The sequence below is a fragment of the Phycodurus eques genome, chromosome 1 (assembly GCF_024500275.1).
Source record: "Phycodurus eques isolate BA_2022a chromosome 1, UOR_Pequ_1.1, whole genome shotgun sequence".
NCBI lineage: Eukaryota > Metazoa > Chordata > Actinopteri > Syngnathiformes > Syngnathidae > Phycodurus > Phycodurus eques.
Window position 1 is genome coordinate 50,418,484 of NC_084525.1, and position 26,310 is coordinate 50,444,793.

Below are 26,310 nucleotides of genomic sequence, written 5' to 3' on the forward strand. Positions count from 1 at the left end.
TGAAATATCAACTGATATTGATGACCTTTTGAAATATATTTGTTAAACACTGTACACAGTCAGCAACATGATTCAGTTAGAAACGTAAGTGAAGGTCCACCATCTTAAATGCGAAAAATGTTCACACCGTTCATGACAGGGTGGACATATTTTGCTGTTTGCATGTACACTGTATATTGTCTGATTCCCAGCCATCCATCTTCAACACCGCTTATCCTGGTTAGGGTCGCGGGGCGCTGGAGCCTATCCCAGCTGACTTCGGGTGAAAGGCGGACTACACCCTGGTCGCCAGTCAGTCGCAGAGCACATATCGACACGGACAACCATTCGCACTCACATTAACACCGACTCTGTGGGAAGTGGGAACTGAACCCATGCTGCCCGCACCATAGTCAGGCGAGTGTACTCCCACACCATCAGTGACTTGTCTGATTTCAATTATTTTATTTTCAAAAAATACATTTAGTTCACAATAGCTCCAACTGCTCAATTCTTGGCTTTGTTCTTCTGTCTGTCTTTCTTCATATTGTTTTTCTTCCCAAACGGTACTATGCTCTTTCTGGATGATATGGGTTTTAGCTTCAAATAATAAATAATTTAAAATGTTGTATTTTTTGTTATTATTATTGTTGTTTTGTTTGATTTCAGTTTATCTTTGTTTATTTTTTTATGTTTTTATATTTTTTCCTCTTCTGTGTTTTTCTGTTTGTTTTTTAGCTCCAGAAAGGCCACGGATAGGTCATCGCACTCACAAGCACCCAAAATAATACTTGTATGCTGCAAGATGAAAAAAATAAAAAAATGTATGTTGTATCTGTATTGCTTTTCAACTGTCTTGGAATAAACCACATAAGAACAACATGCAGATGTGAGGGGAAAAAAGTGTGGGATCTTGACCAATATGTATTTCTAACTGCATAACATCTACGTACAGTACTTCATACATTTTTTTTGTTTTTAGCTAACTGCTATGCTGGTAGTTATCTTAATTTTTTCTTTTAGCTAGCTAGTCCTGTACAACATTTGATATGATTATCAAGTTTTTACAGGAACATCTTTAAATATATTAACACTACATATATGTATATATAAGTATATATATATATATATATATATATATATATATATATATATATATATATATATATATATATATGTAAGCTTTTTTTTATGTTGACATTGACTTAGTCTCCACTATTTTTTTTCTCAGTCACTCTGTTGCTATGAGGGTAAAGATACAAATTCAGTTGAGTCTGTATGTTATATACGACAGGTAACTATTTAGAATCCCCCACAAAATGTCTATATTGTCAAAAAAGACGTCATAATTCAGGTTCGTTCACACGTGGCCTAAAGGCTCCTCACACGTTGCCAGTTGTGATCAAGGCTCAAAAGCACTGTCATGACCAGTCCAAGAGTTGCTTTCTGGGACTTGTAGTCTAGCGTGGATTTTGGTGCCGCTGTGACCCGGTCTACTGGAATACAGGATGCCTAGAAGTCCCATGATGCATCGGAGCAAAAAAAAAAGAAAGTACTCTAAGCATCTGATTGTCGATAGATTCGCAATGTCTGCAGTTAGCAGGGAAGAAAGGCTCGTGGGGATGGAGCAGGGTGACAAACCTTCAAACAGGTAACACACTAACCATTTAAGACACTTATCTTACAAACTAAAAATGTATAATGATTGCTGGGTGGTTTTTATTTGACGACAGTAACCATGGAAATATGGCCTGGCACAGTAGCGTAGGAGTATCTATTACGCCTTATAAAACAACACATACTTAATTACATCTTACAAGTTACAACTAATTGAATGTGTTATTATAATGACTTCAATAAACTGACAATATACTGTTGTTTAGTCGTTGTGTTAGGTCGTTTTGCCTGTTAGCTTGAGTTGTCACATTTTTACATGAGGTGCCTTCTTCGTGAGCGACTTTGCCGTCGACAAAATCAATGAAACAGTGTATAAAAACACGAAAAGAGCACCACGATATAGTTGAACGTATTTATCGTGCGAAAGTCGAAATGTGGATGTGGAACTGTCACGTTGAGACAGACAGCCAGTGAGCTCCCCTCTTGCTGGACTTGTCTTGCTATGCATGATACTTGACTAGACCACAAGATGGTGGTACTGCATTAGTGTGTTTAAAAGTAGTGGCTCAGTACCTACAAGGGGGGAGAAAAAATAGCCCTTGTTTGATTTAGTTTAGTTTTAGTTGAGCCCAAAGACAGAGTAGACTTTCTTCTTTCACCAGACCAAAAAAAAAACAAAAAAAAAAAGTTTCTTGCTTTTTCCGTTCTTTAGTAATCAGCAGTAGAACATAACATGGGTTGGTTTTACCCGAAACACCGGTTTCCAACCAACAAGCTTTTTGAGAAAGGAAACATGTCAAGCCGTTCAGTAACTTTTGAGTTTTACATTTTTTTTTGCTTTGGTGACATTAAAACGATTAAAAAAATAAATAATTGAAGAAGGTCTTTTGATGACAAAATAGTAATTTAATTACAGATATTACAACGAAGAAACGCGCCGTGACAGACAACAGGGCTTGAGTATAGCTTTTTGTTTTACATGCCGTTCGCCATTCACTCCATGAATGGCCTCATGTTTTCTCACGATCGCGACACACACTTTGTACTAAATACCATAACATACTCTTTGTACCATATAGGCCTGTCAGGATAAAAAAATTTTATGGCAATATATTTTCCCCAAAAATATCACAAACGATAATATTGTTGTTTTTAACACCTGAAATCATGGAAAATAAGGCCCGTCATTATTATTTTTTCATTTTATTTATTGTTTTTAAATCATTATTTTTATTATTGCTGTTGTTATTACAATATTATTTCTTTTGTTGTTTCTTTATTAAATTGTTTTTCTTTACTCTGTGATATGGATCCCCCTGGGTCTGAAATAAAGAATAAAGAGCTGCGGAGACTTGTCTGGTTTACATGGAACATTCTATTGCGATTATAATTGGTTTAGAAGCCCAAACCAAATGAAAAAGCTCCATATAAAAACCTCAATCAGATTAAACAGGCCGAATGCGAATGGAATTTCATTCTGTTTCACAGGGGTGGACTAATCCTTTTGCCAAACTGTTCAGAAGTAAATATTCGCCATTCGGAGGCAGGAAAATCTGTGCATGCGTCCTCTCGACATAAATGTGCGGTGATGTCATCGTTTACGCATGGCGTAAATATGGCAGCTCGTATGAGACAGAGATCTTTTGTAGATTACTTACGTTATTTTTTATCAAGTGTTTTTATTTTTTATTTTTATTTTTTTAAATAAACATAAAATCAATCCCTAGTACTGTGCTGAATAGATGACCATCTTGATAAATGACATGACGTTAACGACGAAGTGCTCAAGTCACACGGCTGTTCTGATTAAATGTAGTCCACATCATGTATACACCCGATCGGAATATATCACGTCACATGTAAACAGTTGACCGAAGATCTTCAATTGAAATTATTTCAATCAGAATGACAAAAAAAAGTCTCAATCTACACCCGGCTACTGTGTGGTTGGTCTGCTGAAAACGAGCCCTTCGCCTGTCAATCAAATATGCGTTGACGTTCGCTGTCATCAACTACTGACTGAATAACGTGTGTCACTGAGGTTATGCTTAACCTTAGTGACTGTTGAATGATATCGCCGCACTGGAGCGAGCTGCTTAGCTCAACTCGTTAGCTCGCAGGCTAGCTTGTTAGCTCGTGAGCTAGCTCGTTATCTCGTGACAACAAACGGTTAACTTTCCCCTAAGTGTATCTGTTGCGTGAATCTACGCGCTGCATATGGAGCAAGGCTGTGGAGTGTGAAGTATTGGACGGAGCCAACACAGACAAGAGTGTCGGCATTCCATGAGTCCACTAGCTGCTAATGACACAGCCGTCCAACTCTGTTGGCTCACTGTGTGATCCGCACACCGGCTCACCACAACAATGACAATTTATCGAGTCTGGAAAAAGTATCATGTTCATTTTATTTATTGAATGATAAGTCGGTATAGTAATTATCGTGAAGAGCCTAATACCATTCATATACATACACTGGTCGAGTGTCAGGTGCCTAAACTTGTTCGACTTCCAACATGGCATTTCTCTCCCACATAATTGGCATGACAAGCCGAGATTCGCCCCCTAATCTTTATCTTCAACTCAACAGCTGTGCTGATATCAAATCGGAACAGATGCAATGCTTCCACCTACTGGTGTCTGTTCTTCATTACAGTTATGTACAAGCTTGATTCTCACAACTGGGCGAGACATTCTTCCACACCTAATTTCACTTCCACACCTACCTGTGGAAAATCCTACTTGACGAATATATTCGTCGGTGGCAGTAAACGGTTGGATTCCTGTTCACGAATATAATTGTCCACTGCAGTGAATGAGTTAATAGTTTAAATTCTAAAAATACCCCAATATATAATCCAAAAACACTGACATAGCATTTCAAATGCTTACAAACATTTGCTTTACACTTAAAAATACAGTGCTGTAAACAGCTTACAGCACGCAGATGCACAGTGTACAGTACCTGTACAAATTTCTCAGCAGTTTTAATGATGATAAAAATAAATACTGTACTGGTGCATTCCGGTGTAAAACTATGAACATCTGACGGCACAGCAAAACACAGGAATTACGTCGATGGTGCCGATACTCCTGGAGCGGTTAGTGCTGGGTGGAAATGCTGCCACGCCGTGACGACACAAACTGGCAGTTGTAGATAGGTTTAGCGATGTCCCGCTAAGAAACTATTGTGAGCCAAAGTGGCCACAGCAGACATGGGCACTGCCATCTTGTCTAGCCTCTCCAGCTGACTGTCAATCACAAATCCAAAACTTCCTGCTGTTAGATTTGTGATTGGATGTGAAAGTGAGCATGTGTTGGCAGAATTTACACCTTTACATCCTCTGGCAGGTTGTTTGGTTGAGTAGACAACTCGTTTGATGTTTTGTTGGGGCGTGTTTATGGCTGACAGTAACCATTGCTGCTGCAATTAAAAAAAACATTTTGTAGAGTATTTTGCCATGAAAATAAAAAATATTTGTTGTACTTTTTTTGACGTGGGAAAATTGTAAATAGGAGAGTTTTTCACTGGATAACAGACTAGTTAGAAAATAATAATAATGCAAATAGGTGAACGTGCGGGTCTACTCTGTAGCCTACCTCTGCTTACATAAATTCGTGCTTGGTTTCTAAAATAGATTCAAATGAGGTTTTAGGATTTTGAGTCATGTCACCATGTTGTAAAACTTGCCATACAGTATCCAGCCTTAGAATAATGGAGGATGGACAGTAAATAATCCTCAGTTACTTTCGCTTCTTGGCATTTCAGCTTGGCAACACTGCTGACCCGTGATTATTTAATTTGCTCACAGTAGTCTGCTGTGATGTCTCGCACTGCAGTGACTCTTGTTTGCGCTGCAAATGCACCAACACTTTACTTTTTAGAAGGAAATCAGCTCTTATAAAATGTCCGCAATGACAGTATTTTTCCAAACACTGGCAAACAATGAATAAATACACTGTCGTTCTGATATAAACATATTGATTTGTTTGGGTGTTTTGACTGTAGCGGGAGGAGTGTGTTGTTGGCGGAGGAGGGGTGTCAGCTGATGAGAAGGACGGGAGTGTTGGATTTCATCATCCTGTTTATGAAGTGAGAGAGAGGGACAGAGAGAGCGTGAGTGTGACTGGTGAAAATAGTGTTGTATTTCATCATGATGTGTTTGACAGAGTGCGGCCGGTGTAAACCACTCCGAGACACGAGTCCCTGCAGGGCGAAAACAATTCCAACCCTCTGCCGTTCCCTCCGTCCATTCCCCCTTTTCAGCCTCCTTGAAGCTGTTGAGTATTTAGCCTAGAATAATCACTTGTTTGTTCCTTCTTGTTTCCCCACAGCCTTTCGGTCCTCCCCGGCCCCCGTCGCAGTCCTCTCGCTACTTATTTCAGCCCAGCTGCGCCATGCACGCGCACTGTCAGGCGCAGATGCCGCGCGCGCGCATTTGATGTAAGCGCGCCAGCAAAGCCCGCCGCTATTAATACCGCCTAATGAAGTTATTCGTAAGGATGGGCCGTCCTCTTGCCTTTGCTGTTTGTGGGTTGGAGGAGGCGGAGCGTCGAGGGGACGGCGGCGCTGTAGTTTGACACCGAGCGCTCTGCAGTGCCTCCCTCCTGCGTGCGGGCTGCGCCACCGAACGGAAGGAAACAGAAAGCATGTTGTAAAGTTTCATTTCTCATCCAAGCTGATCCACCATCTTCCCCCCTTTTCACACACCGTGGCTCCCTTCTGATGTGTTGCACCACAAATGCCGCAGAGTGGTATATGTACATAAAAAAGCGAGTGTCCACGGCTGCAGTTTAATCCAATTATAGTGGTGGAGTATCTTGGGTGGAAGTCTCCCTCCTCTCTACATATGAGCTCTTTACCGAATTACTCAGGAGCCAGGATATCTGGCTGCTGGACACTGACATCTGATGGCCGGTAAGTGCACTTTATTCGTTTATTATCTGTTATTATTATTATATTTATTATTTGTTTCTGTTTGTAATAGACTGTCACTTCAATGTGAATGCTTGTCTCTCTATATGTGCCCTGTGATTGACTTGTGACCAATCCAGGGTGGAGTCTGCTTTTTGCCCGAACTCAGCTGAGATTAGGATCCAGCTCACCTGTGACCCTGAACACAGGATAAGCGGTATAGAAAATGGATGGGTGGAGTTTCTCTCACATATTTTTGTATTCATCAATTAGTCCTGCAGCACTATAGTCCCCTTTGTAAAATGTGAACCCCATTCATTAGCTCCATGGAGTATACACTATGCAGTACTTTGTTGACATGCTTTGTTGTGGAGCTTGTGACAACTTGTTTTCATATCCACTATCATGGTGTGTGACTGGATTTTTGCGGTTTTGGCATCTTCTCACTGTTCAAAAGTAGATAAGTCAGAAGGCTGATGTGGTTCAGTATCAGCTCTGTGATGTTGATTGTTAATGATTATTTCAAATGTGATACTGACCTATTCCACAAGAACTCAAATAAATACGTTAACAAGCCATTTAAACTGAGTAGGCTCCCAAGTGGTAACCTAATTGGGCTTGACACAAATACTTTTTTTTCATATCTGTTCAATATATCAGCAGTAATTATTACAAGACTAAAGTAAAGTGTTGTTGTTTGTCTTGACTGGGTTTAACTCATGCACGGTGTCAGCGATAAAGTAACACATTGAAGAAACTTGTCAAAAGGAGAGGCAGTGATGATACAACACTAGTGTTAACAGTTCTTTGGTGTGACTGTTATTGACCTTGGGTAATATTCATGCTTTCAGGTACCCCTCTCTTGGTGCACAAAGACTGAACAGTGTATACAGTGTAAAGCATGTGACTGTAAATGCAGAAGTGCATGACTCAGCATATTCAGCGGTGCTAATCTTTTATTGCACCCTTGTTTGGTTATAACGGATAACCCATCAAGTCGCTGCTGTCTGTGTGCTCGCGTGCGTGTGCTCTCCCCTGACTCCATCATCCTCAGGTGACCCCGCGGTGATAAGATAAACCCTTGTGCTCTTCACCTCTGAACGCTTGACACTCCACCTGTGGAGGCGTGTTGCCAATAGAAGGGTGGGAGGATTGACTTAAAGAGAAAAACTCAGAGGGAATTGCATTGCAAGCTCATCTGTACAGTGACAGTCTTCTGAAACAATGGCAGCTGGCTTTTTACAGTCCTCACTGGGTGAAGTCTGGATGCCTCGGATAATGCCGTAAGTTTGGGCCCATCGACAAATGCAAGTTGTAAAACGGAATGTGAATTGCTCAAAGTTAGCCTTACTATTTCTCATCTTTTGTCTTGTCTGCCTTGAACTTTTTTGACTGGGGTTACACTTATCGTGTGTAACATTTTCATCTTGACAAACCTCGTACCTCGTTATACCTTTTTTGTGATGACACACTGTCGTTCCAGGCTTTGTAGCCTCACTCAGCATGCAGCATGCACATTACTCAGTAGCGCAAACAGCTGAGCTGTTGTCATGGATTCGGGTCAGTTTGTGTACTTTGGCACCTGTTGTTGGCCAAAACTTGTCTGCTGGTAAGCACTAAACATTAACCCTCAATAAGCAGTAACTCAGCACATTTTGAGTCATGTTTACTGTTAACATGGCCACCAGTCACACATTGATGAGCTGGTTGTCTTGGGATTTTAAGGCTTTGTTGTACACCAACCTTATAATATTGTTCTAATGAACCTCCAGCGCCACTTGCACAATCTAATGAAGATACAAGCTCAGTTTTGACTGACACTGTCACACAGCTTTTCATTTCACAAAATGTTAATTATGGTCTCTGATTGATTGTCATGCGGACAGTCAGTGCATATTATTAAGGGGGGCTGTTACGATCTGGGTTTGTTGATTTTGGGGGGTTTGCGCCCGGCACATCTGACTCGCAGTCAGGAGATCTGAGTTCACCGCGCTTGTGTCGGTTTTCTCTTGATACTCCCGAGACTCAGAAGGTTCTTCAACAGTTTATGCGCATGCCTTGTGTGTAAGGATAATTCCTTGACTCAACGATGGCGACATCCTCTGTTGTGTCTTTCCAGTGGAGGCGGCGACGGCTCACTGGACCGCCTCCTCCCCTCGGTCAGCACAGGCCTTTCGCCTCGGAAAAGGACCACCAGTCAGTGCAAGTCTGAGCCGCCTCTCCTCCGCACCTCTAAGCGCACCATCTATACCGCGGGGCGGCCCCCCTGGTACAACGAACATGGCACACAGTCCAAAGAGGCCTTTGTCATTGGTAGGACAAGTCATGCACGTTAGGGCTCCAAAATATTGGAAAAGAATGACATTGCGATTTTATTTTATTTTTGTAATTTTTTATTTTTTTTTAACCAGCGATATATACTGCGATGTGAAAAAAGATCAGTGTCAATTTTCTACGTGAACGTGTTCAAATTAAATTTCACCACTCCAAAAATGAACTAGTTCTGAGTTTTTTGGGGGGTTTTTTTTCAATATGTTGCCGACTGGCTATTCCCCTTAAAAACCTGGCATTTCATTTCCCCATTGTTGCAACCCATTCAGTCCACACGAGTAGCCAGCTTCAGCTTTCACCCTACAATCTATAAAACAAACAAAAAAACGTTTTGCTTGAATGGTGTTTTTTTAAAATGAGGAATTAAAACAAAAAAAGGACTTTTGTCCTTAATGTGCAAACAAAAACACGCAACAGTATGACAGGAACGATGGTGAAAGGACAATAATAACATTGCATTCCTCGCAGCGCTGTCTGCCTATATTAACAAAATAATTTATCTATTCTTACATTACAAAACACAATAAATTACATATTATCACAGTGTGATTGTACAGTGTTTTAACTACAGCATTCTGATACAAATAATACTTTTCTTAGGAATCTATTTTTACACTTATGTACTGTATTACAAAAGAACAATAGATGCAACCCATTACTACTTGCTATTTGTTATTTTCCAGTCACACTGTCTGTCACTTGGATGCTGATACTGTACGTCTGTACTGGTACCCGGACCCGTAAAAGCGCTTCGATACTACGACAAACAATACCCCTTACCCGCCCGTCACATACTCCTGTATACTAGTATTCTGTCCTCCTTTGGCAGATGGCAAACAGTTCTTCAAAAAGAGTTGTTTGCTTCAAGCTGTTTAGTGACGTTATGCTAAAATTCTTCTTCTTTGCACTCCTTTCTGAACACTGCTACTTGTCTTATTTTTAATTCATTTTGAATCATCTAATTTTTATTTTGTCTTCCAAATAAACTACTTCATTCATTCACTCAAAATATAACCCCAATTCCAATGAAGTTGGGATGTTGTGTTAAACATCATTGTATTCTGTTTTTATTTATATAAAAACAGAATACAATGATTTGCAAATCATGTTCAACCTATATTTAATTGAATACACTACAAAGACAAGATATTTAACGTTCAAACTGATCAACTTTGTTTTTAGCAAATAATCATTAACTTTTAATTTTTTTTTTCTATTTTATTTGTTTAACACAACGTCCCAACTTCATTGGAATTGGGGTTGTACTACATAGTTTTAAATTTTAAATAACAGCAACAACAACAGCCAGCCACTGCTTTAACAAAGTGCTGTTCATAGTAAAGATCAAACATAAAATACAATTACTAAAATAATAATAGTAACAAAATAAGAATCAGTATTCACATTAAATTTATGTTTTAGTGAAGTTTATTCCATGGTCAATAAAAGTTTGTGTTTTGACCAAATAAAGTAACACACATTGCAATACATAACTACATTATCAACTCTCAGTACTCGATATCGGCAAGTACTAGGTCTGAAAAAGGTGGTATCGGTGTATCCCTAGTCTGTCATTACATTGGTGTCCACAGTGTCCAGTACTGCATATATTTAGACAGATTCCTTTTGAATAACTGACAAAAGTGTATTAAGTGTTTGAATGAATGCCTATGATCTCAGCTTCAGCCTGCCTCTTAAACTATTGCCTAAAGCCATCCACAGAGGGGGAAGTGTGTGCATTTGTGTGCCACTAACTAACATAACAGCGTACAAAATACCATCCAAGTGTTGTTATGTCAACATTGTGCCACAGGTCTGTGTGGTGGCAGTGCTTCAGGAAAGACGACCGTCACTCGAAAAATCATCGAAGCCCTCGACGTTCCTTGGGTAGTCCTCCTTTCCATGGACTCCTTTTACAAGGTATGCAACCACTCGCAGCCACACATCATCATTTAACATGCGTGTCTCTTCGTGGCCCCAGGGATGACATTTTAACATGAACTAACCTGTTTTCCCTCCCACCCCTTTTTTTTTTTTCATCTGTCTGGTTGGACTGGTTCGTACTCCGAGGCCAGAAACAACAATTTAGTCCAGTCCTTTACTGTGGAGGACAGATTTAAAAAAAACTTCTTTTGGAATCCAGAGTGATGAGATCTGAAAGGAAGAATTAAGTATTAGTTTGTAAAAGTGTCTAAGAAGGGCAAAGTAGGGTGAGAAGGGCCGTTGTTCCTGCTCCTCCGTGAACCCACACACTGTGGTTATGTAATCCTGTCACTGTGATCAGTGGTGCTGGAGTCCGGCACACTTGCCAATTTTCACACTACTGTGTCCGCAGGGCGACATCTAAAACGTTCCTGGAATGTGTCTTGAATTTAAATTAACACGTTTATTAGCGTTGGGTCACATGGAGGCAGGAAAATTATGTTCTCCACTCATTCATTTACGTGAAGAGACCCCTATGTGATCCGCATCATCCAAATAACCCGCCAGCTCGGGCTTTTAGTGTTCGACCACCTCGTGCAAAGGTCACTGTTGGCCGCATGATGGTCTCCTAAAATTAGTTCTCCTCACTTCTTCTGATCTTGAACAGGAATCTGAGTGCAAGTGTTCGTTAAATGCTGAGAGGTATGGCAACAAATTTGGGATCAAGCAAAAGCCCCAGCTGTTGAGCCCCATGAAATGTTTGTTATGCCCCAGTATCAGTATCAAATGTTTTTGTTTCAATGTATATACAAGAACAAACAAAACAAATCCGATTTCAGACATCTGGCGTTCACAGTTCAACCTCCCTAATATCAAGTAAAATGACAAGTAATATAAAAATATGCTAAATGTAGGAAATCAGCAAGTTTTTATTCTCGAAAACATTTTGCCATAGTGCTTGGACAGTGATAGCGGGCCTGCGAGAATACTGTAGATCAGTGTTCCCCAACCTGTATATACATACATATGTACACACACACACATACACCCGCTTGCCTCACTTCTGCTTCCTCCTCCGGCGTTCGTGGTGCGTCCACTGTGGGCGCGATGCAGGAGTGGGGGTCGGAGTTATTGTAGGCAGCCAGACCAGACTGCAGTTCCGTAGCTCCTCAATGAAAGTAGACTTTGAACTCCGTAAAAGTAGTTCTGCCTGTGTCGAGCAGCAACCTACGACTGTATCTGTATCAGAGCGGACTTGGTGCGTGACAGTTAACTGCTGTGATAAACCTGTATTTTAAGTGGGACTCCTGATATAGTGTGGTTTTGTTCGCGAACGTTTCCTTCAAAAGAACAAATCTTTTCAGTAAACGTAATGAAATTAATTAGTTTATGAGTTCTTTGAGCTCTCCCGCTGTTAGCCAGCCCGCTCGGACCGTAAACCGAAGCGTTCGAGCCGGCCGGGACCGGAAACGGAAGCGTTCTGTGCAGTCTCGACGTGTCAATTGAGCTGCTGGTGCGGCGGAGAAGATCTGGTCAATTTTCAAAATAAAACACATTGACACGCGAATTGCAATACAACAGAAATTACATAAATTTGGTCATTCTTTCTCTTCGGCCCGGTAACAAATGCCTCACGACCCGGTACCGGTCCACGGACCGGTGGTTGGGGACGACTGCTGTGGATGATGCATAATTTATGAAACATGGTTCTGATGGTGTGCCTCAGGTCCTCTCCTCAGAACAGCAGACACGGGCTGCCAGTAACGACTATAACTTTGACCACCCTGATGCCTTTGACTTTGATTTGCTGACGTACACACTGCGAAAGCTCAAGCAGGGCAAGAGTGTGAAAATCCCCGTGTATGACTTCACAACTCATGGAAGACAGAAGGACTGGGTAAGGATGTCTGCAAAATAATGAACAGCCTGTCAGAATTATTGCATATACAGTGTTCCCCTGCTATATCGCGATTTATTGTTTGCAGTTTGGCAGCTTTTTTTTTTTTTAAGCAGTTGCTTTTTTACGGGTTTTAACTGTACAGTGACCCTTGTTGATCAGTGTTTTGACATTTTCTGAAAAACTCACCCATTCACTATTTTTGTGCTCAGACCAAAGCAATAACAGTATCTAGCACCATTTGGTTGCATCTTGGTGCCAAGGAACTGTTGAACTGAGTTGAGGAACTTCATTTAGACAAACGTGGGCCTTTACTGCCCTCTTCTGGGCTCTATCCATCCATCCATCCATCCATTATCTGGTACACCCTGAACTGGTTGCCAGGCAATCGCAGGGCCCATATAAACAAACAACCATTCACACTCACATTCACACATACGGGCAATTTAGAGTCTTCAATTAATCTACCATGCATGTTTTTGGGATATGGGAGGAAACCGGAGTGCAAGGAGAAAACCCACGCAGGCACGGGGAGAACATGCAAACTCCACACAGGGCTTTCTCATTATTTACTGTATATGTAGATGGTGTAATGCCCCCGTATGTGGAAAAGAAGGGCCACGGTCACCAATGCACTTTTCAGGTATTTATTGAACACAGGGGGAACAGTAAAACACATTCACATAAACACAATGAGCGCACGCATGCAGGAGCTGCTGTCGGCCACAGCTCACGCCGAATCACTCACATGCAGATTCGCCAATGTCCAATGCTCACCTCACCAGGAGACAATATATTGTCTCGCTTTCCCGGATTTTCACCGATTGTGCGTGGGTCTGGAATGTTATCCCCCACGATAAATGGTTAGTTTCTGGTTTATCTAAAATGAATATGGTCACTGGCGGTTAAATTATTAACCATCATTTTTTAGTACATTCTTACTATTTTTTAGAAATACTAACAATGTCATGTTGCTTATCTACCACAGAAAACAGTGTATGGAGCCAGTGTTATCATCTTTGAGGGGATCATGGCCTTTACCGATAAAGAGCTCTTGCAGGTAGGGCCAAGGTTATTGTTCTTTGACAACATGACTGCTGACCACTGCACGTGATCAAACATGTTCTTGTTTGCATGTGGGTGTTTTCGTCTTTCAATTGTATTCATGTGTAACATCCAGTATTGTTCTTGCCAAAATACATTGAGCAAATGATTAGTATGCACTTAAAGGTCCCGTATTTTCCCAAACCAACTTTTTTAGTATTTGGGATGTAATATTGTCTCTATGGTGCCTCAGTAAACATGTGAAATATGAATTAAAATCATCCATGCATCCCTGAGCTCCAGAAGATTTTCTGCCAAGAGGCCTGAAATCAGGGCATTTAAATTTCTCGCTTATCCACGTCACTAGCGAAGATCTCCACCTTCCCTCTCCGCTCCCGAGCCAGCGCTGCCAACATAACAAACACGTGTGCTCTCACAAGTGGGTCTTCGACACGGAGACAACCAATCAGAGGAAAGGGGGTGGTCTTAGTCAAATATGGACAAAGCAGATACAAAACTGGGTCAAACAGAAGTAGCTGTCAGAGGGGCCTTATCTGGACAATCGTATGACAATACTGAGGTGTTTTATTTTTAATGAAATGTACACTTTTATACTAAGTTCATGTTAGAGAGTCACTCGATGGAGGTCTAAATATCCAAAGTACGGGACCTTTAACGTTTTGCTTAATATCTTTTATTTTCCCTTGTAGTTGCTGGACATGAAGATCTTTGTGGATACAGACTCGGACATCCGGCTTGTGCGGCGGTTGAGGAGGGACATAACTGAGCGAGGCCGGGACATCGAGGGCGTCATCAAACAGTACAATAAGTTTGTCAAGCCAGCCTTTGAACAGTACATCGAACCCACCATGCGCCTGGCAGATATTGTGGTGCCCCGTGGTACGATGACCCTCCATTTGCATGACTTTCACTATGAACAGGAAAGGGAAGTGTGATACGAGTGGCATTCAGCAAGAAGTTGCTTCCAAGGTATTTTATTATTGCCATATCATTTCTGTTTTCATTCTGTCAGGTGGCGGGAACATGGTTGCCATTGATTTGATAGTGCAGCACGTCCACAGTCAGCTGGAGGAGGTGAGAAAGCTCACACATTCGACCTAAAGCATTTACACACACAGGAAGGACGTCATGCCAGTTAAATTTAAGTTGAGACTTGGGCCCTCCTCCTTGGTAGTATTTTTTTTTCCTATAGCTTGGGTTCAGGGCTTGGTAAATGCCTGTCAAGTTCTTCCACAACAAACTCATCAGATTAAGTCTTTTTGGAGCATCCTTTTTATTTTTGCCCTGGAATAGAGAATTACCTTCTCCAAATGTTCCCACAAAGTTGGTAGTATAAAGATGTCTTGGTATGATGAAGATGTTATATTTGTAGTGAGCACAAGGGTCTATCTCAACCCTGATAGAGGAATTAATCCAGTAAAAGGTCTCTCTCTTTACTGTTGTCTAGTAGTGTATTTGAGAGGATTTACCTTTCTTAACCACTCCCTCTAGTGGTTGAAAAACATGTGCTGCAGGGGGATGATTGTGAATTATCAGCCTGGATTTTTTGTAAAAACAATTTGACCAGAATGATGTAGAATGACCATATATTGTTTCAATGTTATTCAAAGATATTAGTCAATTTTTGTGGAACAGTCCAGAGCAATGGTGAGTGTGGTCAGGAAGTAAAGAAACGGGTCCAAGCATGTTGGAACAGGTGGAGGAAGGTATCAGGTGTGTTATGTGACAGAAGAGCCTCTGCTAGGATGAAGGGCAAAGTTTCTAAAAAAGTGGTGAGGTCAGCCAGGATGTACGGATTAGAGACAGTGGCACTGAAGAGAAACAGGAAGCAGAGCTGGAGGTGGCGAAATGAAGATGTTGAGGTTCGCTCTCGGAGTGACCAAGTTGGATAAAATTAGAAATGAGCTCATCAGACGGACAGGCAAGGTTCGATCTTTTGGAGACAACGTTAGAGAGAGCAGACTTCGATGGTTTGGACACGTCCAGAGGAGAGAGAGTCACTATATTGGTAGAAGGATGATGAGGATGGAGCTGCCAGGCAAGAGAGCTAGAGGAAGACCAAAGAGAAGGTTGATGGATGTCGTGAGGGAAAACATGAGGGCAGTTGGTGTTCGAGAGGAAGATGCAGGAGATAGGAAAAGGACATGGAAAAGGATGACGCGTTGTGGTGACCCCTAAAGGGACAAGCCGAAAGGGAAAAAAGAAGTCAATTTTTGTGGAACCATAATGTCCATTATTATGAGCAATTACTTCATATAGCCTTGTTAGGAATTCAATCACACAAGTTCATCGTACTATACTACACTGAATTCATAACCTAAATAAACCTCAGTGTTTATTTTTTAGCTTCAAATTATAACCCTAAATAGTACAGTGCTGTCTGGGGAAAAAAAATTCTAACTTTCATTCCCATGCGACTGTTCAGCTATTGTCACAATATGGACCCAATTGCTTAACAGGTATTGTATATACCAGTAGCTCCCAAAGACTACATGAGTAGCTCTGAAAATAGCTCACCAGTAATGGGAGATTGTGATTTCCTCGGAATGAAGTGATCATTTGAGAATGTAAACACTTAAATAATAATGTGGTGCATATTGATATTTATCTGTATCCTACCTTGTTAAATTATTATGATATATAATTAACATGATCGTTGTCCTCATGTACATAAATATCATTAATTATAATATTAATAATAACATCAGGGTTCGCGCTGCCTGTTCGCCACCTCGCCAACGGCTAATTAAAACAGGATGTGGCGAAGCGAATACTGCCCACATTCCACGTTGGCGAATCAAAATCGCTTGTGTCAAAGACCCTTCCTGATAAAAGTTCAAGTGAGCGCGCTCATTCTGGCATGTGTGAACGGTGTTAATGGTTTAGTTTTCCCCCTGCTTCGTAAAATGCTTCAATCCGCCATCCAGCTGTGCTGCCTAAGCAGCCAGCTGTATCGGGAAAGACAAGACCCGATGCCGCTTGATGCCGAATTGAAGCATGCATAATTATTACCGCGACGTACATTTGAAGTGTTGATGTTCAATGCGTCCTGCAATTCACATTCGTTCTCGCAGCTAGCTAGCTGCCTTGTTCATCAGTGCACGAGCCGCTAATCCCACTTTGGTTGTCATGCCGAGCTAGTCATTTGGGGGCCAACGACAAAGACAGTTAGGCCCCCCCCTTCCCCTCGATGTTATTGAGACCACTTTGTCCTGCTTTTGAAATTTGTTACAATTATCTGACAGTTAAAGTTAGTCTACTAATATTTACCACCAAAGATTTAGAATATTGTTTATCTTCAACTAAAAAACATTAATTTGAGAAAATTCTATATAAAGTCTTAAGGATTATCAAATAATAAGGGAATCTTTTTAACACATACTGTAATTGGTCAGAACATTCAATCCATTTGAACTGGTTTTATACTCTCATCTTGGTGACGAAAAGTGTCACTCTCTACTTTATACTTTGCTAACACTGACAGCAGTGCTACTGCTACTGGCAAGAGTATCATTATACAGTTGACATTTTTACAAGGCATGAAGTTAAATCAATAAGTCAATATTGTACTGTGATAGAAGGTTTTTCTTTTTACAATTCAACAATAAAATAAATATTTGTTCCTCATATCAATTCATCATAACAGTTAAGCCTGTCCTACAAGAAAGACTTGTTTCTTTGTTGGCTATATCCAGTGTTGTGTTGGTCATAGTATACAATAATTTATTTATTGTGTTTAGGGAATACTGAAGAAAACGAACTTCCTCCCGAGAAATCGCACGCTAAATCGCACTCGAAATATTTGTTTAAAAGAAACAAAAACAAACAAACAAACCCATCACAATTAAGAGTATTATGCCATATCAATCAAGCTTATCGGCTTCCCAGGTTTAGCCGCATAAACACACGTGATTTTGTGGCTAACTACACACAAGTGTGGCTAGGAGATATTTATACTGTTTAGTCACATTGGCTAAGCGGTTTCATGACCCAGTGCCAAAGCCAACCCTGCGTATAATTAAAGGTAATTTTAGCAAATGTTTTAATTCAGAATTGTGTATCAAACTGGTACCTCTTGGTATTATTCGGTATTATTATTCAAAGGTTGGTGACCCCTGGAATATACAGAAAAGGATAAACTGACCAGCCACTATATTAGGAACACTGGCATGAGATAATTATATCTAATACAAGAGTTGTATCAACTATTCTGCCTTAACAAAAATAATAGTGTTCCCTTTTGATCAATGCTGTCTGAGAGATGTTACTTTAACAATACGTTGATTATTATGCATGTAGTTTGCACTATATTGTAATCTGTTCCTGATACAGTATTTTTTATTTGCTCATGTAACTTATACAATTAAACAAAATATTAAAGACAACTTTCATTCAGTTTTACACCACTGCAAACTAAATTAAAATAAATATATTGTTCAAGTAATAATTCAGGCGGTATCAATAAGCATTATTACCTTTGTAAAGGCAGAATATTTGGTATAGCTATTGTTATATTGTGGTTATACTGGTTATCATTATATTTTGTAGTCATAATGCTGTGGTTGGTTGTTGTACATTGACATTTCCAAAAGAGATGTGCATTGAAATCTCTCTTTTATTGATTTAGTAGAGGCACATGTAGCTTTTATTGTCCCCTTTACCCACATGTGCACTCGCACACTCATGATAAATTGCTCTCCCACTCTTTTCCCACCACACTGTCATCCCACCGCCTTCCTTGGCTCACAGCGCGAGCTCAGCGTCAGGTAGAGTGGCCTTTATCCTCTCTATCATCGATTCTCTCCTCAACATCTGCCCTCTTACCCGACTGCTCTGCTCCTGCATCCTTTTACTGCGAGATGGGGAGAAAGAGAGGGACGCGCCCAACCTCTGCCTTCACTCAAATGCTGGCTGCAATTTGACATCACCAGACATCCCCATTATAGACCAATTAAAATTACTAGACAAAACTGCCAAAATTGTTTTAAAAGGGAACTAATCCGAAGATGTAAAAACTATTTTAACTGTGCATATATTCTTCATCAGCTGCTGTTTGCTTCAATCTATTGAGTATTTTTTCTAAAAAATATGATTAAAACATCGCATCTGTCTTTGCGTCCTCGCCTATGTGGGGGTGGCTTTTTTAGATCTTTTCACTCTTTCGGCTCGAGTGTGTGAATTCACAAGAATGTGACGTTTACTGTAATTTCTTGTGTATAATGCACGTTTTCCCCCAAAAGTCAATAGTGCGTATTATACATAGGTATAGGGGCAAATGGAAAATTTCACATTTTATAAATGTATGCCGCCATCTAGTGGTTATAAACAGCTGTGCACTTTCATTCCAAAATGCCACCGCCACCTGGTGGTTATAAAATAGGTGTAGCCTACCCATTCATTGCAATATGACAGGAGTATATATGACTGTGTATATGTACAGTTATGCTCATAAATTTACATACCCTGGCAGAATTTGTGAAATGTTTTTAAAAATATGACTGATGACTGAACAACAACTATTAATTTATTTATGGTTATGTTTTGTTTAATGATAAAGCTTTTCTGAAAAGCTTGACCGTTTAATTTGAATCCCATCCATCCATCTGAGCCGCTTATCCTCACAAGGATCGCGGGAGTGCTGGAGCCTAACCCAGCTATCATCAGGCAGGAGGCGGGGTACACCCTGAACTGGTTGCCAGCCAATCGCAGGGCACACATAAACAAACAACCATTCGCACTCACAGTCACACCTACGGGCAATTTAGAGACTTCAATTAACCTACCATGCATGTTTTGGGGATGCGGGAGGAAATCGGAGTACCTGGAGAAAACCCACGCAGGCACGGGGAGAACATGCAAACTCCACACATGCGTCTGTTGATCAGAACTGTGAGGCAGACGCTCTAACCAGTCGTCCACCATGCCGCCTAATTTGAATCCCATTAAAATAAAATTAAATGTGTTTCGCTTGGTCCTTCATGTTTTCTTGAAAGAATTGTACCCTCCATCCATCCCATCCATCTTTGGATGGATGGAAGAATTGTACCCATCTTACAAATTCTGCCTGGGTAATCAAACATATGAGCACAGCTGTGCGTTTTCTAATTTATTAAATAAAAGTAGGGTTGTGAATTTCAAAATAAGAGCAAGTAAAAAAAAAAAAAAAAGATAATGTGTTCAAATAAAGTGCTTAACTCCAGAATAATTATTTGAAAAAAGCTAACAAAACACAGATAATACTTCATATTTTGATCATATGGGTAGAAGCAACATCATGCATTGTAAAAATGCATTATACATAGGGATAAGGGTTATCCAGAATTTTGAGGTCAATTTTGGGGGTGCGTATTATACATGGGTGCGCATTATGCACGAGAAATTACGGTATATCTGGTAGCAGGTAACTCTACTGCCGCTTCGATGTCACTTCCAGTCTGCTGCTAATAAATATTTCACCTCACATGGTGCCCCCTTTATGTTTAAATTATTGAATTATTCTGTTTAATTCTTATTCCACAAAAGCAATATTAATCAGAGCACCGTGTTTTGACTTGTGGTGGCACATGCAATGTCCATGGATTTGAGGTTTTGTTCCTCTTTAAGAAATGAAGCAGTTGTAGCATCGACCTTACTGCTGAAGTGGGTGAGGTGAATGTGGAGCAGCCAGCATTTAATGTGAGGATGTTGGTTTTCCCTCTTTTTTTAGAGAAATGACAACTCATGCACTCTTGCTGCCTTCTGTGTCTAAAAATACACCCCACTGCAATGTCTGACCCCTCATCTGGGAACAGGAAGAGAGAGTGACTGTAATTTAAAAAAAATAAAATAAAATAAAACAGCTGGCAGATCTTGTTACAGTTGCACACATCAGCCGTTGAGAGTTTCCAGTGCCCTGACTAAAAATTTTTTTTTTTTTTTTTCCCCCTTTCATTGAACGTCGGGCCACAGCATCTCAGAGACACACACAGAGGAAGTAAGCTGGTGCTTCAGAGGAAGTGAAAATAAATGCCAACTTTGATTAAATAACTGCCACACACGTGTATGCACACAATAGATGCACATCTGCGCAAATCACAATAGCACAAGTAAAAATCTCCACAGATAGACCATCACGGACAACATGTAGCTGTTTCTTCTTCACTGTGAGATTGGCCCTTCATCCATTGACCCACTGTGATGCTGTGCACTTTCATTTCTCTTCCCCTTATCTGTTGTTCTCCATCTTTCTGTGTCCCCTCTGTTTTCGTTGTTTTGTTTCGTCGAAAATTACCCATAGAGGAAACTTCGCTGGGATATGTGAGCACATTTGCTATGATTTCTCTTTTCTTTGCATCTGGCTAATGCGTATCTCAGTGACATTGTTGGCACTGTAGCTGTTTGGAGCGTCATGTTAGTCACCACAACTGCATCACTACTTGTAACAGTGTGTGCTCAGTTTGCAGCCCAAGGGTTACCCCCTCGGCTAACAACTACTATTTCCAAACCAGTATATTATGTGTGGAATCTTGGAGAATTATTACAATTAACTGAGACCAAAAGATGTAAAACAAAGAGGATCCAGCTTGTTTCATCCATCCATTCATGTTTGAAGTATTAGCTTAAATTAATTCTATTATCATGGTCTCTTTTCTGTTGTAATTTTCTCCCAAATGAGGCTAACAAAGACACTGTGTGCTTTGCTATTTTGTCTTTCTGCTTTTGTAAATTGATCCTAAAGCTGTTTTGCACCTCCAATTTTTTTCAAAATTGTTTTGTGCCTCTTTGCACTCACAGTACTTACAAGTTTGTGTACGTTTTTGATGGAATGTGTGCAACTATGAACTTGCACATTGTCTGTTTTATTCATACAAAAGTGGATGGTGCTGATGTCCACCATTCTCTCTTTCTGCTCCTCTCAACCTGCACCACTATTTGTTGCCATGGTGACAGGGCAGCCCTGGCCTCCGCACACCAAGCCCAACCCCTCCCCCAGACTCTCAGCGTTCTAGAGAGTACACCCCAGGTCAAAGGCATGCACACCATCATCAGGTAAGCAAGGACAGCTTTTCACCCCAGTAAAATGCCAGCGCGTACGTAATGGATATCTTTCTTTTCCATGTCACCTCATTTAGGAACAAAGAAACCAGCCGGGATGAGTTCATCTTTTACTCCAAGAGGTTGATGCGTCTGTTGATTGAACGAGCTCTCTCCTTCTTGCCATCACAGGTGCTTAAGACCACGATAGAGTTGATTTCATTCATTTTGAATCAATACGTTCATCATCAATACTTCACGCTGAGCCCTGTGCAAGGGCAAGAAAGTGTGAGGTTAATGGCTAGATGGTGTGTCAGTAAATATTTTTTTCCTTAAAATTTAAAAACAGTATTAAAGGATCCATGTGATTTGCTTGAGCGTAACAATAATGGAAAATTCAGATACAGCGGAACCTTATTTTTTGTACAATTGTTTAAAAAAAAAAAAATAAAAAAAAAAATTCAAATCATTTTCTGCAATCTAACCCCACACAAACTGTTGAGTGTGTTCTTTACTGAGTCACTTGTGTGTTCATCATAAACATTTCTAAGGTTTTTTGTGCTTATTTTTTGAGCGTGACTGTTCAATAAGCCACCTTGGAAATGAAGACATTACTTCAAAAGAAAAACTAGATTACAGTTTGCAAATGCACACAAGGACAAAGACCTTAATTTTTGGAGACATGCCCTGTGGTCTGACGAAACTCAATCTGAACTGTTTGGCCAAATGAGCATTGTTACGTTTGGCGGAAAAAGGGGGGAGCTTGCAAGCCTGAGAACACCATCCCAACTGTGAAATACGGAGTTGGCAACAAATGAAAATGACAAATAGATGTTTGAGAGATGCTAGTCTGCTTCGTGACTGCTTTCGGGTTGCCCTTGAGCATTCATTTCATGTTTATATTCTCACAGCTCCACATAGTCCAGACACCCCAGGGAGAGGACTATGAAGGGAGGGCTTTTCACGGGAAGAGGGTAAAAAATTTCTGAAGCCTTTTTTGTTTTAGAAATTTAGAAAGCATTTTTTTCCAAGCAACACTTCACTTTGTATTCTTCTTTTCTTTCTATGCAGATCACTGGCGTGTCCATCTTGAGGGCAGGGGAGACCATGGAGCCAGCTCTAAGGGCAGTTTGCAAAGATGTCCGCATCGGCAAAATCCTCATTCAGACCAACCAGGACACAGGAGAACCAGAGGTCCAGGTTTAAAACGATAGGATGCTGGAGAAAGCCATCAAAACACTACAATATTATGGCATTAATTCATATTTTGTTTCTTACACAGCTTCATTACCTGCGTCTCCCTAAAGACATAAGTGAAGATCACGTCATTCTAATGGACTGCACCGTGTCCACCGGCGCTGCAGCCATGATGGCCGTTCGAGTGCTACTGGTGTGTACTATTTCTAGTAGCATGAAGTGAAATTGAATTAGCACAAGTCAAGTCAATTTTATTCACCAGTACACAACATTATCAAGACGTTTTATATCAGGAACAGGCCCAGGACCATGCTCCTCACAAGTTCATCATGAATCTTTATTTTTAAGCGCCATGTTGTAAGATGAGATAGAAATGCTAAAGTGTTGTGGGATTATAGGTTGGCTGTGGTGTTTTCCATTGTACACTGTATGCTTGATGGAGGCTGTGGTTGTTTCAAATAAATGTGTCATTCTCTTTGTTTTAAAGTTAGTTTTCCAAGTAATCGCCAACTGATAGTGGTAATGTACCGCTTGAAGCCTCTTTTTAAAGGACGTTTAATTATACCAGCCAAAGTGCTGCTTGTTGTCAAGTGAGTGGAGCCACCTGCTGCCATACAGCACTCGTTTCTAAAGTTTGAGCTCGCGAGACAAAACGCCACCTCGGCCGATCGGTGGCTGGTACCTCAAAAAATCCGTATGTCTGGTCACTCGCATCTCGAGGCACCACTGTATATCGTTAGCTTAATAACTGCATAACTGCCCAAGTCGTCAGAAAACAAGAAAAAACACAACAAATTCAAAAAACAAAAAGAGTCCAATTGCCGCGATTCAGCCTTTGTGCAGTACCATAACTGGATGATGGGCAGTCTACACAGATGTAAACGCGAAAAAAAATTGTAAGCACATTAATAACAGTAAGTTAAAAAATAACTTATTCCTGTGATTCTAAAAGTATGGCTCCCACTAGTGGTATGTGAAAGAATCACTGAATGATCAAATGAATCCAGTACAGTACATTTAAGTACAGTTCAATTGTAATTAACTTTAAGTACCGGTACAATACATTGTGTTTAATCTTTTAGAATTGTTTGTTTTCACCGTACGTTTCTGTTTCAGGACCATGATGTACAAGAGGACAAGATCTTCCTGGTTTCTCTGCTAATGGCTGAAATGGGAGTGCACTCGGTGGCCTACGCCTTCCCACAGGTCAAGATCATCACCACAGCAGTGGACAAGAAGGTCAACGATCTGTTCCACATCATACCTGGCATCGGTGAGCAGCTCACAAAAGGATCATGGATGTGAACTGTAATACAGTTTCCCCACATTTAATCACGGTTCATCGATCAGACCCTTAGTATATGCCGTGTTTTTATTATTTCGCTCTTTTTTTTGGGGGGGGGGGGGACCATGTACTTTTTAGTTTATGGAATGCTAGGAGAACAGTAAAATACGTTAACCCATCAGCGCAGCAGCTGCTGTCGTCCACACCTCGCATCCAGACACTCACGTGCGACTTGCCGACGTCCCTGTCGGGGCCCCACCTCTCAAAGGCAAATACATGTACACAGAGGATATATTTTTTTTTCAAAGTGCGCTGTTTTTATATGCATTTTACCAGTAGAGTGGCTTTTCCGCATAGTCTTCCCCACCGGCAAAGTCGCCTATTTGTAGATTTTTGGGGGGCACGTATCCTCCCTCTGGAGTATAGTTTTCCTCCCACTGTATAATCACTGTGTGCACATCAGAATCATCTTTATTTGCCAAGTATGTCCAAAAACACACAAGGAATTTGTCTCCGGTAGTTGGAGCCGCTCTCGTACGACAACAGACAGTCAATTGACAGAGAACACTTTGGAGACAGAAAGACATTGACAAAAACAGTCACTGAGCAGTAAAGGGTTGCTAGTTATCTGGTAATGCCGGTACATTATTATTATTATTATTATTTTTTTTTGACAATTGTGAAAAAAAGATGCAGAGGGTACATTGTGTACATATAACAACAGTTTGTTCTCATGTAACTGGACTTGACTCGCTTTCTTTTTTAGGAAACTTTGGAGATAGATACTTTGGAACCGATGCACCCCCTGACTGGAGCGACGACGAAATGGATGAGCCCAGTTACTGATTCATCCTGAATCACTTGTCATGTACTAGCTCACCTCACAAAGGACAACGTGATGCCTCTGTGGGGCCCGGAGCAAAACAGTGATACTGTGCAGTCACCCCGTTGAAGCGTTTAAATTATTATGTTCTTCATGAAGTTGTTATATGAAGGTAAAGATATTTTTGTACATATGTTCATGGGTTCTGATGTTTTGCTTTGTCTCTGTGGGAACATTTGCAATGAGAAATGTCGCATTAAATGCCTCATACTGTGGACGACACACTGAATATGAATTTGTGCATGACATTGGGGGGGGGGGGGGAGTATTGCTTTCATCAGCCACGAGGAGTTAAATCAGTACACAAACTCAACTTTCAATTGCACTTTCAGAACGACCATTCAATCGGAAAATGTGTAGGTGTATTTTTTTCTTTTGTTTAGGTTTTTTTTTTTTCCTTTCGCTCTGAGGTGTTAAAGACGGTGTTTTGCACACAGCTGAAAGGTTGCAGTGTGCAAAAACATACGCTCAGACTACTGCATGAGACTGCGGACTATAAACTTGACCAGCCAGCAGACAGGTCCTACACTTTTTTAGCTTGACTTCTTGCTGCGAGACCACAATGCTCACCAAACACATTTCAGCCCCATGCAGCCATTGTGTTTCTGGCCTTGGATGTCTGTACACTTCTCAAAATTGAAAAAATAGGATCAGTTGTTTGAAGCTTTTAATGAAACAAAAACATCTATTGCATACAGAAAAGTTGTCTTTGAATTAGCACAAAAGGGACTTTATTGCGCTTCTCCATGAGGTCACAGGCCACTGTAAAGGTTTTGTGTTAGCATGTCATTTTGTTCTCATTCATGCTTTTCTTTGCACTGTTTTGTTTACAACTACTGCTTTTTTTTTTTTTTTTTTTTAAGTAATTATTTCAGTGTAAAGAAATGATACTGGGTGATTTTAGCTGTTTTGAATATCCCACAGGTTATTGTTTTAATAATTTATAGGCCTCCAAGATACAACAGAAAATTTATGGAGGACTTTTCAGAACTGCTGTCAGTTATTTGTACTGACTACAACTATTTTGTCATAACGGTAGACTTTAACATTCATTTTGATAATAACATGGACAAAAACATTCTAAAGAACTCTGCTATACTCGATACATTTGACCGCTCTCAACATATTAAGAGTCCGACCCAATACTCTCACTCTGTTTGCTGTGGTTGACAGGCTCACAACCCCCCGAATCAGATAGCTCCAGAACT

General features: G+C 40.6%; 1 protein-coding gene across 6 annotated transcripts; it reads left to right on the forward strand.

The window, feature by feature from the left end:
* The first annotated feature begins 1,540 nt into the window (after nt 1-1,540).
* Nucleotides 1,541-25,479, forward strand: LOC133413544 (uridine-cytidine kinase-like 1). 6 transcript variants are annotated; one of them, XM_061698061.1, is made up of 16 exons: nt 1,552-1,630; nt 5,929-6,511; nt 8,628-8,821; nt 10,653-10,759; nt 12,489-12,659; nt 13,648-13,719; nt 14,414-14,603; nt 14,737-14,798; nt 18,474-18,490; nt 21,654-21,752; nt 21,836-21,929; nt 22,649-22,711; nt 22,809-22,937; nt 23,020-23,127; nt 24,051-24,207; nt 24,986-25,479. In XM_061698061.1, the coding sequence occupies exons 2-16, from the start codon at nt 6,444-6,446 to the stop codon at nt 25,063-25,065; spliced, it is 1,611 nt and encodes a 536-aa protein (XP_061554045.1). In that variant the 5' UTR covers nt 1,552-1,630; nt 5,929-6,443; the 3' UTR covers nt 25,066-25,479. The 6 variants fall into 6 exon arrangements, with proteins under 6 accessions (XP_061554073.1, XP_061554045.1, XP_061554064.1 ...); XM_061698080.1 differs by having other exon boundaries at nt 22,809-22,931; XM_061698055.1 differs by lacking the exon at nt 18,474-18,490 and adding an exon at nt 21,001-21,020.
* Nucleotides 25,480-26,310: the final 831 nt, after the last annotated feature.

Coding starts and splice junctions, on each gene's coding strand:
- LOC133413544 (XM_061698055.1), top strand. CDS start 6,444: ATGAGCTCTTTACCGAATTACTCAGGAGCCAGGATATCTGGCTGCTGG. Junction 6,512..8,627: donor ACACTGACATCTGATGGCCG/GTAAGTGCACTT, acceptor GTGTCTTTCCAG/TGGAGGCGGCGACGGCTCAC. Junction 22,938..23,019: donor CAGGAGAACCAGAGGTCCAG/GTTTAAAACGAT, acceptor TTTCTTACACAG/CTTCATTACCTGCGTCTCCC.